The following is an 18,018-nucleotide window of genomic DNA, read 5'->3' on the forward strand; positions in this document are numbered from 1 at the left end:
GTTGCAGCCTGTGCACTTCTCGGGGCCCCTGGCAAAATCACCAAACAGTCCACAGATGGCCACCACCCATGCTGGGCTTAGAGGCGGAAACTGAGACTGGCTCCTGCTAGTGCAGGGCTTGCAGCTGCTCAGCAAGTGGAACAGGCCACCCCCAATCCAGATGCTACTTATTTGGGTTTTGTGAACCTTTAAGAGATTTTAGCAAAGCCTGCAGCATGAGCCAAGACAGGCCATTTATAGGTAGCTTGGGTGGGCCCACAACTTGGGAAGAGTGGGGTCTCGGAATGACTTCGGCAGGGCGACTTGTGTTAGCCAGGTTAGTGGAGACTCAGATGTGGCATTCGCCTGCATCTGCACGCAGGGATGGGGGAGAGCTCAACAAAGGAGCAGTGGATTCTGCCAGCACTTCTCCCTGGGAGAAAGCTGACCCCTTAGCCCTGGCCCTGAAGCCAGACACTTCAGTTCCTCCCCATATGTCCCTCGTGCTTTTCAAGCAGCCGCCCCAGCGCTGGAGCTCAGAGCAAGTGAGTCCGTCAGCGAGTAAGTCAGTGTGCATAGACCCTTTGAGAGGAATGGCTGTGATTCCCGCAGCCCTCTGTCTTACTCAACCACAATCTTCGCTGATTTCACAGTCATAGGTATGGGGACTTCTCTTCCTGGCCCTGGAACCCTGGGCTGGGGATCCCAGTGTGGGGCCATGACCTCTTGTTCCTCCAGGGATACCTCTGCAGCCAAGATATCCCTCCTGATTCTCAACCACCATACACAGTTGTGGGACCAGCCTGGTTCACGTCTTTGCCTCTCCTGCCAGTCTTGAAGTAGCCTCTTATGTATATCCCTAGTTGTAGGACTTTTGTTCAGCCAGACCTCAGGCAATTCCCAACGATGATGGTTTTGTAGTTTAGTTGTCATTTTAATCTGATCGTGAGAGGAGGTGAACACAGTGTTTACCCACTACATCATCTTGACCATTGGTTCTATTCGTAATAGTTATGGTTTAGAAAAGATAGCACTCTAGATCGCTTTACTCTCCTTTCTAAAAAAAAGAGAATAACTCTAGAGAAGGATTTGCAATTATCTATGTGCAGCTTGCCCAAAGGAAAAAATTTTGATTTCAAACAGTGCTGAGGTTCTTTTAGCTTTATTCAATATGGATTTGAGAGATGAGATACTAAAGTATGATGAATTTAATGTCAAGTTGAATATTATGATTGAAAAATAATTAAATATTGAAAATATTCTAGTAAGATAAAAATGTTAGAGAATAAGTTGCTGGGGCCCATCTGTGTGGTAGTTTGTCATATTGAAGCATTGTCACTTTAGGGACTTGGTAGCCTAATTTGAGTCTAGTTCAAAATCTTGAGATACCTCTCAAAATACCATATGTTAGTTTCAGTTGGCTGCTGAGATAAGCTAATAATTAGTCAAATAAGTAGCTACTATCAACTGTCACACATCACACCTATCTACTAATGTATAGGTATCTTATTTTAAAATGTTAGGATTTCAAGGGTGACAGTTTTTCTAAGGAAACTAACTGTTAAACACAGTGGAGTGAGGTGAGGTTAGGAGCTAAAGTTAGCACACAAGTGAAAATCACACATAATCAAAGTTAACTTTGAAAAATTCCTTAAATTGCCCAGAGTATATTCTAACTGGATTTGTATATATGATCATGTTCATTAAAAATGTACTGCATAGCATGAAGGATAGTATATACAGTGGTGCAGAGTTTATACAATAAGGTATACATTAGCAAAATCTTTTATGATAGTGTTTTTATTTTCTTAAATGTTTTTTGGCCAAGCATATACTGTTAAATTTGAGTAAGTAAATTTGGTTCTTATGTCATTCCACATCACATTCTTCCTTCATTTTACTGATTTTTTATGAAAGGCTTGACTTAGTAGCATGTTAGCTATTACTTCTCTTGTTTTCTACCTGTAAGCTCCCTAAAGGCAGAGTCTGTGTCTTATTTATCCTTTGTTTTTTCTTCCCTCTCTAAAGAATCTAGTATAGTGTCTTGCACACAGTGAGTATTAAGGAAATGATGGTTGAAGAGGAGAAAGATGAGCAGTTATGTGTGTGTTAGTCAACACTATTTTAAATCTATTTCAATTAGCTTAGGCCCAAAGGAGGATTTACTGGAAGGCCACCACAGGGACATATCATGGAACCAAGGAAGAAAATATATAGGTCTCACTAGAGGTTAGAATAATGCACTTGAGGAGCCTCTGGGAACCAAGACAACTACTCCTTCCCTGGTTCAGCTCTTCCAGATTCTGATACTTTGACTCTCTGTCGGATTAGGGTTATAAAATCTCTTGCCTCAGTTTCTGTTAGCCCTTTTCATTTTCTTCACATTACCATCCTTCTCAGGTTCTTCTCATATTTGGTGGGAAAAGGCCTTTCATGTAGCCCTTCTTAATTTAAGCACCTGCAAAGATTGACTGGAGCCCTGTGTCCAAATTGCAAGTTCCTGGAAAAGAGACTGACTGACTCAGTTTGAAACAGCCTTTCAGTCCTTTTCCAGGTACCTTATTCAGGAGATAAAAAATCATGTGGACACCACCACTCAGCAGAGAGCCGCTTTCTCTAAGAATGTGACTTTAAGAACTGGGAGAAAACAGTCAGTAGTGTAACAAAAGAATGGTGAACTTACAGACGTTACTTTTCTTTCTATTCATGTTACACTTACAAAAAAAAAAAGCAAAACATTTTTCCTTAAGACAGTTCAATATATTGAGATTCTCAAAATGGGGACTAGAGCCCGAAAGCAGCAACTGTGTTGTGACCTGGCATAGAGCAATGAGTGCTCTCAGAAAGAAAATTGCCTCTTTTGCAACTAATTGTTAGGAGAAAGAAAAGAATAATCTTAGGGGAAAACCCTGCTTTGGGCCTATGTTAAGAGAGGCAGATCTCGTACTTTGTGGGAGTCTGGAATGATGAACTGAGATTTAAAAACACATCTACCAAACTTTCACCCTCTGAAGGATCTGCTTCTTTCTCCATGAGTAGCCTATTTGAAATAAGTACATATTAGAGCAAGAGCAGAAGCCTCGTATTCTAAAACAAAAAAGGTTAAAGTCCTGTCCTCTGAGTAAAGGGTGAGGAGGATGTTTGAAAATATCTGAGCTTTTGTGTATTCTTTGCAGAAGGAGCAGCACCAGTGTCACTGTTGTTCCCCTTGGGGAGCGGAACCTAAATATAAAAGTGTGCTTGAGTTGGTGAGTCAGTAGCAAGAACCTGAGAGTGGTATATCAACAGCATCTCTGCCTTTATACTATATGAGACAAACTTTAGACAACAAAAAGTGTTATGTGGTAATCTTTTCCTTTTAGAGAGTGTGTCTGCATGTTTGTAAATTTCCAAATCTACCTACTGTTGTCCAGAAAACATTTTAAAGGACATTTAAATGCTTCCCTTGATGTTATAACATAATTCCAGTCTGTGAGTAATGCTTAATTTTGTGAGGAAAAAATAGAAAGAGTTGTTTCATTTACTGGGCTTGGAAAGATGTGATTTACATACTCAGTACTAATAATTGCTAGTCTTTAATGGAACTAATTTCGTGGTGTTAGTACTATGAATTTCTGTTCATTCTTCCTAGGATGAAACTTCATGACTTTAACCTTTATTAACTAGCTAAACTAGTTAGCCAAAAAAGGAACTGATATTTCTGAAACGCAACACTCAGTGCACTTCTGGACTAGGACAAATTCTGTGGCTCTGTGTCCTTTATGTGTATTTTCCATAGTTTAGAGCAGTGGGACATTTCTCATATTATAGCTAATAAAGGTACTCTGGTAAAATGAAATATAAGCAACAAAAGTTCATATTAACGCTGGAAGAGACTTGCTTACCTGTTAGAGCAAATCCCCATGCGGCCCTTCTCTGCCCCATGAAACTTGCAAATAGCTCTAAGTCACATGAGGCATTTAGAGTAATTACCTTTAATCATACACATAAAATTTGTCCCTCTCCCTCCTGGGGAGAAAAAATTCTATTTTAAACATTTTGCTGGTAATGACTTGTTGGGCAAATAATTTCTTTAATTGCAAATAGAGTGTCGTGAGTTTATTATAGAAATTGTTTGGCCTGCATACACCTCACAGTAACACAAAGTACTAACACCTTTTCAATGTATTGTTTTGTAAAGTGCAGAACTGCTAGAGGTATTTGCTCTAGTGTGAAGGCAAAATTTGGTACTTGGATTTTGTATTTTTTTAAGGAACTTCATGAAAAATAGAAGGTTAGTTTCCAGAAATAGACCCAAGTAACTTATTTGTAAGTAGACTGGGCTGGTGAGTTGTAATTAGTTCCAGAAAACTGGTACTTCATAGTGCTTAAGCAGGCGAAGTTTTAGAAAAGGTCAGTCACCAAAGCCTGTCAGTGACAGCTTGCTTATAATCAACACAGACCCCCAGGGTTTTGATGCTATTTTCTCCCTTTAATTCCAGGTCATGCTTTTCTGTCGTTACTCACACCTCTCTTACTATGTACCTGCATGTTTCTCTTCCTTTCCTATCCTTACAGCCATTCTTCTGACATTAAGCATGGCTTCATGACTGCTCTTAGAGAATGCTTGTTTAAGGATCAAAGTCAGAAGGTTTAGTCCAAACAAAGGGCTAGAGTAAGCTCAGTGTGACCATCATAAGACCGACTAGAGCCCTCAGTCATTACCACTCCTACCTCATAGTTTGTCAAGATTAATCATTAAGAAGGAAGGTAACATTTAGTATCCCAAGCAATGAAGTAGTATGGAATGAAAGAGATGAATCATTGAAGTGAATTATTCCTATGAGTTAAAAGAAGGTGGAAGCATGTATCCACTGTCTTATATTAAAATTTAACAAATTTCTTTTCGATGTTTGTCAGTCATCGGTGAGAGAGAATATATTCCTTAAGCTCCAGGAACAAACCACATGAAGATAGATAACTCTGCTTACCTATCGTTAAAATAGTAATCTTCTTGGTAGCTAAGCCCTTTCGTATTTGTAGAATATAACTCATCTATAAGCATGCTTAAGACGAAAACCAATAAAAAGTGAATTTTTAACATTTGTAACCAATTATATTGTCATCATCTTTCCACAACTCCTAAGCAAGTAATTTATATCCCACCCACTTAAGAGTTTTTCAGCTCTATACACCTCTGCATTCTTTTGTGCTTTCAACAGTCTGACACACTTTTAACTTTTCCCTACATTTCCTCTTTCTTTATACTTCATATTGCTTTAAGTTATCATTCCTTACCAACCTGTAGCAATCTCTTATTAATAATTACTTTAGTCATAATACAAGGAGATGAAGTTTCACTAGCAAAAATATGGTAAGCATCAGCTGTGTCCACAGTACTATGCTGATTAATTTGAGGGCCAGAGGGTTTATAATAAGATGGTCTCTGCCTTTTAGGAGACTTGAACCTCATTGGAAGGAAAATTTAATGTTTACTGATTATAAAGCATTGTTGTGCTGCACTCAAGGAGCTCACTAATGTGTCTAACTAACTATAATGCAAACTAAAAAAGTGGAATGTTATTATTTTAAAGATATATATAAAATGATTTGGAAGTTTTGAATGGAAAAATGGTTTCTGATTATTTAGAAGCAGGAAAGGCTTTACTGAGAACTGTGAGGCTGAAGGGTATGATTTACTTGGACATATTCAAATAGAAGAGTAAGGAAATCCTTCCAGGTACAAAATAAGTGAAGGTCCAAAGACAGGTATGTGTCTGTTCATGCATTTATTGAAGAACTATTCACTGAGCATCCCACTGGGGTAAGTACTGTTTTAAGCTAAGCCCTGGGGATACAGTGGTGAACAAGAATAGACACTGCCCCTAACTTATCTTCTAAAAGGGAGACAACATGTGTTTGGCTCCGGATGAGAATTAGTAGTTCTGGATAGTTTAGAGGAGGGAGAGAGTTGTGAGCTGGAGAAAACTTCTTGGTCAAGGTCATGCAGATTACCAAGTATAGAATCTCTTTTCTGCTCCACTGTTGTACATAAGCCAGCCTCGCTTACATGTTTCATAACTCTTTACAGAGCTGAACCACAAGCCACATGTGCCTATTGAGCACCTGAAATGTGACTGATCTTAATAAAATATACACTGAATTTCAGAGATTTAGTACCTTCCTAAAAGGATGTAAACTATCTCAATTTTAAAATTAATTACATGTTGAGGTGATATTTTAAATATGAGTTACATAAAATATATTATTAAACTTAATTTTACCTGTTTCTTTTTACTTTTAAAATGTGCCTTCTAGAAAACTTAAAATTCGTGGTCCTCATTTGTGGCTTGCATTGTATTTCTGTTAGACAGTACTGCTATGATGCAATAATGTATTCCTAGTGTATGCTTAGAAGAAAATACTTCCTGTGAAACTTATTAAAGATATACTAAGCCAATATGGCTGTATAATACTCAGATAAATCCTTACTTTTCCTCTTTATTCTTTGGATCTTTTTATTTATTTAGATATCTTTGCCTTTTCAACTTTCTTAATGATCTCTGCCACAATTTTTAGAGACATTTGTTTAACCAACCACTGGTTCAGAATTAAAAGAGACAGCATGTGAGAACAAAATAGTCTTCATTTTTCTAATTTCCAAGAGCAATTACCCTGCTCTTGCCTCTGTGCTTTTAGCTACCTATATGCTGCTCCCTCAGCCTCCAAGATTCACTCTCCCCACTCCAGCTTAATCAGCTCCTAACCATCCTTCGAGACTCAGCCTGTGACTCTTGCTCTGTGAAGCCTTCTCCAGCCCCTTCAGTCAAGGTTAGAGGCCTCTCTTTACTGTTCCCATAACACTGTATTCTCATTTGTAATGTTTGGTGGATGAATAGACAAACTGACTACCAGACACATTGAACTTCATTGAATTTGAAACTGGGAAGCAGGGATATTGTGGTACTTATTCCTCAGACTAATCAGCAAGATAAATAAGTTCACTTTGCTTCCTTACAAGTCTTCTTGCCTCCTCAGTGATCAGAATTATAAGGTTATCTTGAATGTCTCATCCGGTCACATCTGTTTTGACTGGAGAGAGACTTAGGTGAAGGTTCAAATGAGAAAAAAATGGCAGACTATAGCATCTATTCCATTGACTGGTTGTTCTGTGGCAAGCCACTTAACCTCTACTTTCCCATTCAGAAAATGAAGGTGACACTTGGTACCTTACTTTCCCAGGTATGTTGATGCTTAAAGAGGGATTATACAATATTAAGGGAGTTCAATAATAGGGGACACTCTGCTTCTGTGCTATGATTAGGCTGTATTTCTTAGTGGGTTTTATTTTTCTCAGAGGACTGCTGGGAACAATTTGTTAAATGGGTCCAAAGTTAATGAAAACATATGCTTATCTGCTTTTCATACTTTTTGTATTAATCTGAGCATATGACAGGTTGCTTTCTGAATTCTTAAATGATGTGTTTAATTTATTAGGCTTTATTTGATGATTGACTCCTTAGTAGTTACATTAGAAAAATACTGCTAATGCATTCTTGATATAATCTTACCTGTGATTTTGTAAGGGAAATATTATTTTCTTTATTTACTTGAGTTCATCATCTGTAAACATTATCAATATCTTGTGATTGTCCATTAAGTTCATATACACACCATGTTTTACTGAATCTTTACAAAATTGGTTAGTTTCCTATCAAAGTAATGTGGTCCAGTAGTACTTGCTATCACTCTAGATGTCCTTGAATGAGACTTGGAGGCAGAAGTTGGGGTTTTAGGTCTTGGCTGTACCACTCACTATATGACATTAGCAAATCACTCCAGATCAATTACTTACCTATAAAATGAGAATAGCAATACCTGTATGTACTTGATAGGATTAAATGAGAGGATTTATATAAAAATACTTCATAAACTATAGAACAGTTTATGGCCAATAGACTTTTGTGATAGGAGTATTCTTTGAAATTTTCTAATTATAGCATTGAACAAATAGTGGAGTAGGAAGGATTCTCTCAACTTTGAAATATCAACGATAATTTGGATAAAGAGCTAGATTTCCTCCGAATACACTGTGGCTAAGTGTAAGAGAGGAGATAACGTAGTACTGGGGCTTTGGGAATAATGGGTCAAGGCAGCTTCTAAAAGCATTTTTAAATACTCCATGGGCCTGAATACTTAATGAGACTAAATTTTCAACTAAATGTTGAAAATAGGCCCAGGGCTCGAAGCACACCAGGGACCAAAGAGAATTTAGAACTCTGGCATTTTGTCAGTATATACTAAAATGTTAAATAGGCATGCCCCTTGATTCAGCATTTCTTTCCTCTTTACAGAAGTTACCCTCAAGATACATTTGCATTCTTGCCCCAAAATGTAGGCAAAAAAAAAAAAGATTTTTTTGCAGTATTGTGTGCTTATGTGTTTAAACACCTTCATTTTCAAATGATGGAGTTCAAGCTCACTTAAGAGAGACAGCTGGTGGGGGAAGAATTTCTTGGCTCACAAGACTGAGGAGTCCAACAATGTTCTCATCTCAGGCCAGCCTGATCTAGGACCAGCGCTGTCCTTGGTCCTCAGGGGATGTGGTATATTTGCCTCTCTGTTGCTCTCAGCTCTACTTTTTCTGTGTTGGTTTCTTTCTCAGGTAGTCTCTCTGTTCACACGTCATAGTCTCTGGAAGTTCCAGGCTAACTCCTTCTAGTTTAGCAATTAGGGCAGGGGGAGGGTGGGAATGCTTCTCTACAGTTCCCCATCCTAGAGTTGACTGTCATTGTACTGACATGAGTCAAGCACCCATCTTTGACCTAGTTCCCCAGGCAGGGGGTAGAATTCTCTAATTCACTTGGCATGAGTCATATCTTTGGGGTCGTAGTGCAGAATGGGTTGACCCCGCTTTAACCACGTAAAGTAACATTGAAGAAATGGTGCTTTTCCACTGGAAGAGGAAGGTGTTCTTATCAGAAGAAGAAGAAAAGGATGCAGCTCAGGCAAAAACAACAGGTGTTCACTATAATATCTTATTTCTGATAACAAATATATGGATAGAACTTAAATGTCCATCAATACAGGAAAACTTAAACAAATATGATTCATCATAGGATGGGATACTATGTAGCTATTAAAATAAATGAGGTATATCCATGTGTTGACCAGAAAAAATGTCTACTGTATAATAATAAATTTAAAATGAAGTTGCAGAAAAGTATTCTTAATTATTCATATGTGTATTATCTGTTGTGGACATGAATACTTTTTCTTCATATATTTCTGTACTGCTTTTAGTTTGCTGCTATGTTTGTTTGAAATGGGCATATATCACTATTTTTAAACCAGGGACTGGAACTGACAGGGCTCAAGAACTATAGAGAGATTGGACACGTGATAGGAAAGCTGGAAAAGTCGTATTTATGGAGCTGATATAAAAATAATGGGAACCGAGTGGTGAACAGAACAGATTAAGCTGCCTGTGTGGCAGGGGCAGGGGATTTGTATCCTGAAAGAATGACAGAAAATTAACTGGAAAGAAGTAAATGTTAGCCCAAAAAGCACATGGTTGGAAGAGGGTGAGGTAGGGACCACGGAGAATAACTTTGGCAATCACATGAATTAAGGAGGAAGAACAGAGGCAGAGAATGTAGGCAGCTTAGTTTAAAGAAGAGAGAATGAATCTGCAGTTGAGCAATCTGGTTATCTTACTTGGGCAACCCTGTTACCTAAGAAAGGTCACACAGCATCTCTCAGGGTCTCTATCTCCTATGTAAAATGGAGTTACTAATAGTATTTCCCCTTTTTTACTCACAGGATAACTGTGAGATTTAAGTGAGATAAAAAAAGGGCTACTTGTGTAAAGACAAGATCATTTATATTTATCCAAACAAATCCAAAACATTAATTTGAAAAGATATATGCACTCCTCTGTTCAGTGCAACATTCTTTATAATAGCCAAGATATGGAAGCAACCTAAGTGCCCATTAATACACAATTGGATAAAGAAATTGTGGTACATATATACAGTGGAGTATTATTACTCAGCCACGAAAAAGAATGAAATATTACCATTTGCGATGGATGGACCCAGAAGGCAGTATGCTAAGTGAAATAAATCGGACAGAGAAAGACAAATACCATATGATCTCACAGATATGCGAAATCTAAAGAATGAAATTAACAAAACAGAAACGGACTCATAGATAAAGAGAATGAGCTGATGGTTGGGAGTTTGGAGGGGTAGGGTGAAAAACATGAAGGGATTAAGAAATACAAATTGGTAGTTATGAAATAGTCATGGGGATGTGAAGTAGAGCATGTGGCATATAGTCTGTAATATGGTAATAACTGTGTATAGCACCAGGTGGATTAGACTAGTCAGGAGCTCACTTTGTAAATTATATAAATATCTAACCATCATGCTGTACACCTGAAACTAATATAAAACAATGTCGAATGTCAACTGTAATTGAAAAATCAAAAACGGGGGGAAGACAGTGAAGGGGAATAAGAGGTTCAAACTTCCAGGTATAAAATAAGTAATGAGGATGTAATGTACAGCATAGGAAATATAGGCAATAATATTGTGATTGTGTTGTATGGTGTCAGATGGATGCTGCACTTAAAATGGTGATCACTTCCTTGGGTATGTAAATGTCAAATAACTATGACATACACCTGAAACTAATATAATACTGCATATTAGCTACATTTTAATAAAAAAGAATAGGAAAAGACCATATAATTCCAAGTTAACTGGGGCCAAACTAAAGAATCTTTCTATAAATGGAGTGAAGAAAATGAAAGATGTCATCAGGCTTCCTTTGCACATTAGTCAACTAAAATGACTAATTTTGTTGGTCATTTAACCTATTTGAATGGCAGATGGTTTTTTGAGACAAGGGAAGATATTTACATTTGTCTGTGTGTAGTACTCACTGCTTTTAACTAAAATGAATAATTATACATAGTTCACCTACATATAGGAACAGCGAGATAAAACTGCAAATATCATATACAACTCTCATGGAAGAAAATACATAGAAAAAAATGTAAAACTACAACTCTGAATCACTTGGAATCTTCATACTGGTGACTTGCCCAACAGAATTTTTTATCATTCCCATGGAATTCTAACAAGAACTACTCAGAAGTATCAATTATGTTCGCATCCCCTGTACTTTTAAAATCTGATTAATTTGTTTTGCTCTGTTTGTGTGTATATTTTAGCATTTTGAGGCAAACATTGTCATTCAAAATAGAAGACTCAAGCAGCATTTCAGTGAGCTAGCTGTCTCCTTCCTTCACTTCCTTCCTTCCTTCCTTCCTTCCTTCCTTCAGGTCCCTCCCTCCCCCACCTCCCTCCCCTCCCTCCCTCCCTCCTTCCTTCCTTCCTTCCTTCCTTCCTTCCTTCCTTCCTTTCTTCCTTTGTACTTACTCTACCATATGCTTGGACTAGTTCTAGGCACTGATATACAAACTTAATTTAACACATAGTAGTCGCTCTTTCAAATAGCCTTCCAGTGGTAGGGAAGATAGACACTTGGACAAAGAAAGTGTAATGGGAGTGCGGCAAGATTGTCAGGAAAGGGTTCACTGTACTTTGACTTCTTTTTTTTCCTTCTCATTCCTTCAAAATGCTTGCTAGAACTTTCTTGACTTTTTAGTTTTGTTTAGGTGTGTGTTAAGAAGAACTGGGCATCTCTTCCTAGCTTTTGAAATTCTGTCTTTATAACTTAAGCACAGGAACTGCACTACTAAGGAAAGTGGAAAGCTTTCAGAGACTGGGATTTTATCCCTTAAATTTACCAGTTCTGAGCTGAGTTAGTGTTTAGAAAAGAGAAAGATCTCCCACTCCAGCCCACCTCCAATACATAACATACTTTTTAAATGGTTTTTATCTTAGATGCTATCTACTACAGAAGTAATCTGTCCTCCTACCTTGGACTTTCTTTCCTGACTCCTTTGGATAAATAAAACTTTGAACCTGCTTTAAGGCTCAAGACCTTGGTAACTGTGTGTGTGTGTGTGTGTGTGTGTGTGTGATAGAGAAACTGTAAAAGCTCGGTCTCTGTGTCTCACTGCTCCTGCCTTTCCTCACCTTCTCTTCTCCCACCATACAAATTGAGCTCATGTTAGCAGCATATGTCTAGTGATATTCCAGTTTCCAAGAGGCCTGTGAACAAGATGATTGTAAAACATTTTTAATTATAGGACAAAGTAATCCTGATTCCTTGTTCTGGGTCTAGACCTTTTTGTTATCGAACTAGCATTTTGAGTAGATTCATATGTTGAACTTGTTCATATTGTAAAGAGGCATTTTTCAAAGTCAGAAAAATGAGAGGGATTCTGTTCTTAAAAGAGAAACATGTATTTTCTTACATCTTTATAATGATGCATTGTTTTTATAACATTATTTCCTGAGGTTTAAAGGCTATGCTTTCATTTTCCCCTTTTAGTTCTTCTTATGGAATATCATCCTGTTTATCTGCCTATTCTTTCTGCTTTCTTGTTAAGTGGGTTTGTTTAATATTATTGATGATAATTTCCCACGTATCAATAATTCCCTGATTCTCTCAAACACTAAAGAATATTCAGTAGGTGTGTTAGAAGTCACTACCATTGATGGAATCAAGAACAGTTTAATTTTGGAGAAAAACTGTCCTATTTTCTTTAAAAATTAAAAAAACTATGTAAACAAAATATAAGAAGGGAATTGCTGAGGTCATTAATCCCTTAAAGGTTTTCTCCGGCCCTGACTTTAGAAGACAGTCGTCACCAAGATATGCTTATTTTTTCATAGAATATTAACATAGATGTTATTTTTTCCCTATCCAGGTATTAATGTAGATATGAGACTTTGAAATTGCTTCACAGCTAGGTAATTTAGTTTTTCAAAAAGATGAAAAGCTAATTATTAGGCAATAATGTGATCAAATTACCAAAAGCCTCAAGGTGGTTCTATTTCAGTTCTCAACCTGATGTGCATTTAAAAATATCTCTTACTGTAGTTACTGTTCATAATGCATTATGGAATATTTTTAGGTAACAGCTTGGATAATAAAGAAGCCATTATCCTGATTTGGTGTGTTTAACCCAAGTTAAATTTATGGCAGACTGAAAATTAGCCGTCATGTTGGTACACCTTACTTTCTGTTCTATGCAACTTGATATATGTGTGAACCATATGTCCAGTAGGGTTTATAAGAATATGATATTGATGGAAGAGCTGTTTAATAGTACCCTATAAAAATATACAAGATAACATTTGCAGTGTATATATAACCTTGCAGTTTTGGTTCATAAGAGATTTAACCTGTGGCTAACTGAAATGTATTAGAAATCCTTCAGAAGAAGAAAATTCAAGATTCACTTCTTTAATTTCCAGGCCTTTATGTAGCTGACCAATTTAGGAGGGAGACCTTACTAGTGCTTTTTTTCCAGAGCAGATGAGAGATTTATAAAATTACCTTAGTTTCTGAAATACCATAGATCAAAGAATTCAGTGCCTATCTATCTTGCCTATCTCTCCCACTTAATTTCCATTACTTCATAATTACTTGCAGGAAGTACCTTGTTTAGCACATGCGTAGCTTGTTTTGCATTTAAGGGTTTGCCCTCATACCCAGTCTTATTAAGGGTTTTCACAACATAATGTTGATTAATTAAAATTTTCTTAAGCAGTGGATTAGAGATGGCTTTGCAGAGGAAGAGTAAAATATAAAATGCAGGATTTCCCATTTAAATGCAGCCCAGGTTATAACTAATTATTGTGCAGTAACCCCTGACCAAAGAGACAGACTTTCTTACTGGGCCCATGTCTATGTCTTTTACCACCAACACTGATCACTTTATGGGCGGTCATGCAAGAAACTAGGCACAGAATGGAACTTGTGTGGGCATCTTTCTGTACAAGTAGTTCCAATAAATTATATCTACATCTCCCAGAGACGTTTGTACTTAGCAGCACATTTTCTGTAATATCTGAGAAACTCTAAACAAGCCTTTTAAATAGCTTTAATCTGATTCCCTTCAAAAGGAGGATGGAGTCTAATTGTTCTGATGTGAAAGAACTTGCGAAAGAGACTGGTCTGTCAGTGTTTTCTGAGTCCTTATACTATATTCGTCATGAAACAAAGCAATGCCCTTTATTTTTACCCTCAAGATACAGAGTTTTCCAGCAGAGGTTACACTTCAGAATCACCTGTGGAGTTGTGCTTTTGTTCACTACTAGAAATTCTGGTTTAGTAGGTTTGAAGTGAAGTCACTGCATCTGTTTTTTAAAGTTTTAGAGATGTTTCTAATAGACTCAACTTCCAAGTGAGTACCACTCTCAGCTTACATTTGAATCTGTACCACACATATTCTGTATAACATGGTGGCAAGTTTCATCCACACTGGTACTATGGCTTTACAAAGAGGAACTTAGAAGGTAGCTAGAAGGAGATCCTAGCTATAGTTAGAATTTTAGAGTTAAAAGGAAAGTATTCTAAACCCCTCCTCTTTACAGAGTTGGTAGCAGAACCAAATAGTAGATCCAAGACTCTGACTTGAGCTCTTTCTACACTAACGTCTTAGACCTAGTTCATCTTTGAGAAAATCTTCAAAGTCATGCAGTAATCTAAAAGTTGTCTTGAGCATCCCAGAGCATGCCAGGGTATTGTAAGGTCTCAGGGTATTTAATAAAAGGAGTAATAATATAGCCAGCAGGAACTTCTCACATCTTTGAAATTAAAAGGCAAGAGTTATGAGTGACGTAACTCATAGTTGGAAATTATAGACATCACCCGGAATGTTTTTGTGGCTTCTTTGTAAACAAGGAAATTTCTGACAAGATGCCTAGATTTGGTACTAAAGATTTTCAAGAACAAGATGATCATTTGTCTCATTTAAACTGATCCTTAAGTATTGGCAGCAAATCTAGGAAATTATGCCAGTATTATATTTCTAAGCAGACCTGACTTTTAGCTTGTACTTCAGAGGGAGGATTTTGTGCCCAGATTTGCAATTTAACCAACTAAAGGAATAATATGTTTGTTCATTAGGATTAGAATTGGCTGTAAAAAAAAAAAATCCAAACAATAGTTCAGTCGAGGTGTAGAGATTGATTTTTCTTTTGGATTAAAAAAGTCTAGGGGAAAGGGAAGCCCAGCATTGATATGGATACCTCACGGCCATCAGGGACTCAGGTTCTCTCTCTCTCTCTCTCTCTCTCTCTCGTTCCATTCATTCTTGGCACTATCTCTTACATCCTCAAGGTGTCTGATTGTTCTAGATGGCTGTGGAGCTTCAGCCATCATCAAAGAGGCATAGCTCTAACTCGAATCATCTCTCTTGAAAGAACTTTTCTAGTACCACACCAACCAACAGTTTTTGCTTCCATCTCACTGGTCATTCCTATTATCAAGGAAGGGTGGAAAGTTACAACTGGGCAGGTTGCTATTCACTATAAGTAGAAGTTATGTTACTAAGAAAGAAGAGTGGATGTTGGGTAGGCAAACAACAGATCTGCCATAACCTGTTTTCAAGAATATAATACTTACATTAGAAAAACCAAATTTTAGTGACACCAAAAACTATTATATAGGATATACATTTAAAAGATCCCCAAACTACAATTTACCATGTGTCTCATTAATAAAAACAATAAATCTTCACAGTAGTGTTCTCCTTTGGATTTCTCAACAGGACTCATTGGAAACAGCTATTAGGTTTTGTATATTTTAAATAATTTGAAGAATGAGTTCTTCAAAACAATGGGAAAAAAAGACATTAAAAATTAAATCCTGTTTACTTTTGGAGATAGAATCAAAACAACCACAAGGACAATTCAGTGGATATTTATGGAGCTAACAAGAGTAGAATATACTGTGTTGGATGATATGATTTATGAATGAACTTATTAAATACTCGAGTTGTTTAGTATTTAGATGGAACAAGATAAACTAATAAAGCATATGAAACAGTTAAATACTTATCATAGCAGTGAATCGTACCAACTCCAGATATAAAAGACCTATCCTGGAGAGAATGATGGGCATCTTAGGTTAAAGCTTTAAGTATTAGATATTGTTCATTTGGGCTGCTATAACAAAATACCATAGACTGGATGGCTTATAAACACAGAAATTTATTTCTCATGGTTCCAGAGGCTGAATATTCAAGATCAGGGTGCTAGCATGGTTAGGTTCTGGTGAAGGCCCTCTTGTTTGCAGACTGCCAACTTCCTGCTATGTCCTCACGTGGCGGAAGCTCTCGGTGGGGATTGGGAGTTCTTTTATAAGGCCACTAATCTTATTCATGAGGGTTCTGTCCTCATGACATAATTGCCTCCCAAAGGCCTTACCTCTTAAAACCATCACAATGAGCATTAGATTTCAACGTGAATTTGGTGGGCGGGGGCGGGGGGGTGGGGAGCACAAACATTCAGATCGTAGCAGATATAATTCCTCTGCCTGTATCCTATCTTTACAAATAAAAAGAGATAAGAAGATGGAGAGAATTTTATTGTCTAAAACACTTGTAGGCAGTAATCTGCCACATATACAAATATAAACCATGATATACATTAATGTATAAGATGGAAGTGTTTCTGCTCTATGAGACCAAATTTTTAAATGTTCTCAGGTCTCATTCGTATCCACTGTTCACATGATACTGTGCTATCTAACATATTTACTGAGAGCCTCATATTTACTGTACACATTAAGAAGGAAGTTCATTCACAAGTTGCCACTTAGATGAGAAAGTCCAGATTTTGGCTTCTTACAGCCATGAATTTCAAATCTGGGGAAAACCCAGACTTGTATTTTTTTTCCTATTCCTTTCATAATTACTTATCAGTAACCAAACCCTGTCGACTTTGCTCCAACTAATAGAAAACAGGAAACTACTGAGACTCCCTGTGAGAAGAGGGCCAGGCTGCACCCTCTGTGACCTCACCCCTTCAGTCTGAGTTGTCCTTGGGGCCACAGTTGCAAACAGCTCCATATGTGACTTTGGCAGTGAGCATAGGAAGTGCAAGTGAAGCCAACTAATGCAACAGAGTCCGTTAGCCTGGCCTTTTGAGCTCAGAGAGCCATCCTTTGAACCTTTTATGATAGTGTACTTTTGGGCACCCTTAGGGGAGAATAGATAACACTCTGATCCGGTAATGTGTTATATAGCAGTGGAAATGCCTTTGGCACTCTGATATTAAATAACTGCTTATTTGAACTTATTGTAAAATGATTTAGCCTTTCCCACCCATTATTAGTTCCCTTTGAAGCTATTGTGCTCAATTTAAGTTCTCCAGTAAGGACTGTGAAAGAAAAATGGAAATTTCATAAGTCGTACTTTATATCTACTCAGTGCTGATGCAGCTTTCTCATATTTTGGTTTTCTGTCCCCCATTCTGCACCCATCCCCCTCTGCTTTCAGGTGAAGGTCTCCCACAGGTTTATTACTTTGGACCATGTGGGAAATACAATGCCATGGTGCTGGAGCTCCTCGGCCCTAGCTTGGAGGACTTGTTTGACCTCTGTGACAGAACATTTACTTTGAAGACTGTGTTAATGATAGCTATCCAGTTGGTAAGTTGGCATTGCTGTTCTGCAAAAGAATAGGCGGGTTCCATAGCCACATCCTTGTGTCCCTTTTGGTGATTTACCAGCTGTAGTGATACCTAGTGAATGCACATTTCTAGACTTGAGGTGTTCTAGGAAGCTGGCTGGGACAAAAAAGGCTAATCCAAAGAAGTCACTGCATCTGCCCTTTGCTCTGTTTTAAGACTTTGTACCTTGGAACAGTACTTTTCCCTTAACCGAAGTGGAAGCATGTAATTTAGATTAGGGAGAAAGAGGATGATTAGGTGAAGTAATTTCTCAGATGTTTTATTTATAGGTTTTAAACATACGTCCTCCCTCTCCCCTTACTTTTGCATCCAAGAAAAGATTGAAGATTCTGAAATTGTATGACCAAGAACCCGCCTTAGTTCTATGACTTCCAGTTCTCACAGATTGACACGGCTGAAGAGGCAGCTCTCTTAGCTCCTACCAAATTGTACACCATTA

At 37.6% G+C, this 18,018-nt stretch overlaps 1 protein-coding gene across 10 annotated transcripts in view; it reads left to right on the plus strand.

Moving 5' to 3' along the window:
* Positions 1–18,018, plus strand: part of CSNK1G1 (casein kinase 1 gamma 1) — a 146,833-nt gene that overhangs the window by 87,817 nt on the left and 40,998 nt on the right. For all 10 annotated transcript variants that reach the window (XR_005653366.1, XR_005653367.1, XM_039865319.1 and 7 more), the window contains one exon: positions 17,387–17,538. Coding sequence is in view for 8 of the 10 variants with exons in the window: in XM_039865319.1 (XP_039721253.1) it covers positions 17,387–17,538 (152 nt within the window). In the remaining 2 variants the exon portion in view is untranslated. The remainder of the gene's footprint in view (positions 1–17,386; positions 17,539–18,018) is intronic.

This window comes from Pteropus medius, unplaced genomic scaffold (assembly GCF_902729225.1).
Source record: "Pteropus medius unplaced genomic scaffold, Ma_sr-lr_union100, whole genome shotgun sequence".
NCBI classification, from domain to species: Eukaryota; Metazoa; Chordata; class Mammalia; order Chiroptera; family Pteropodidae; genus Pteropus; species Pteropus medius.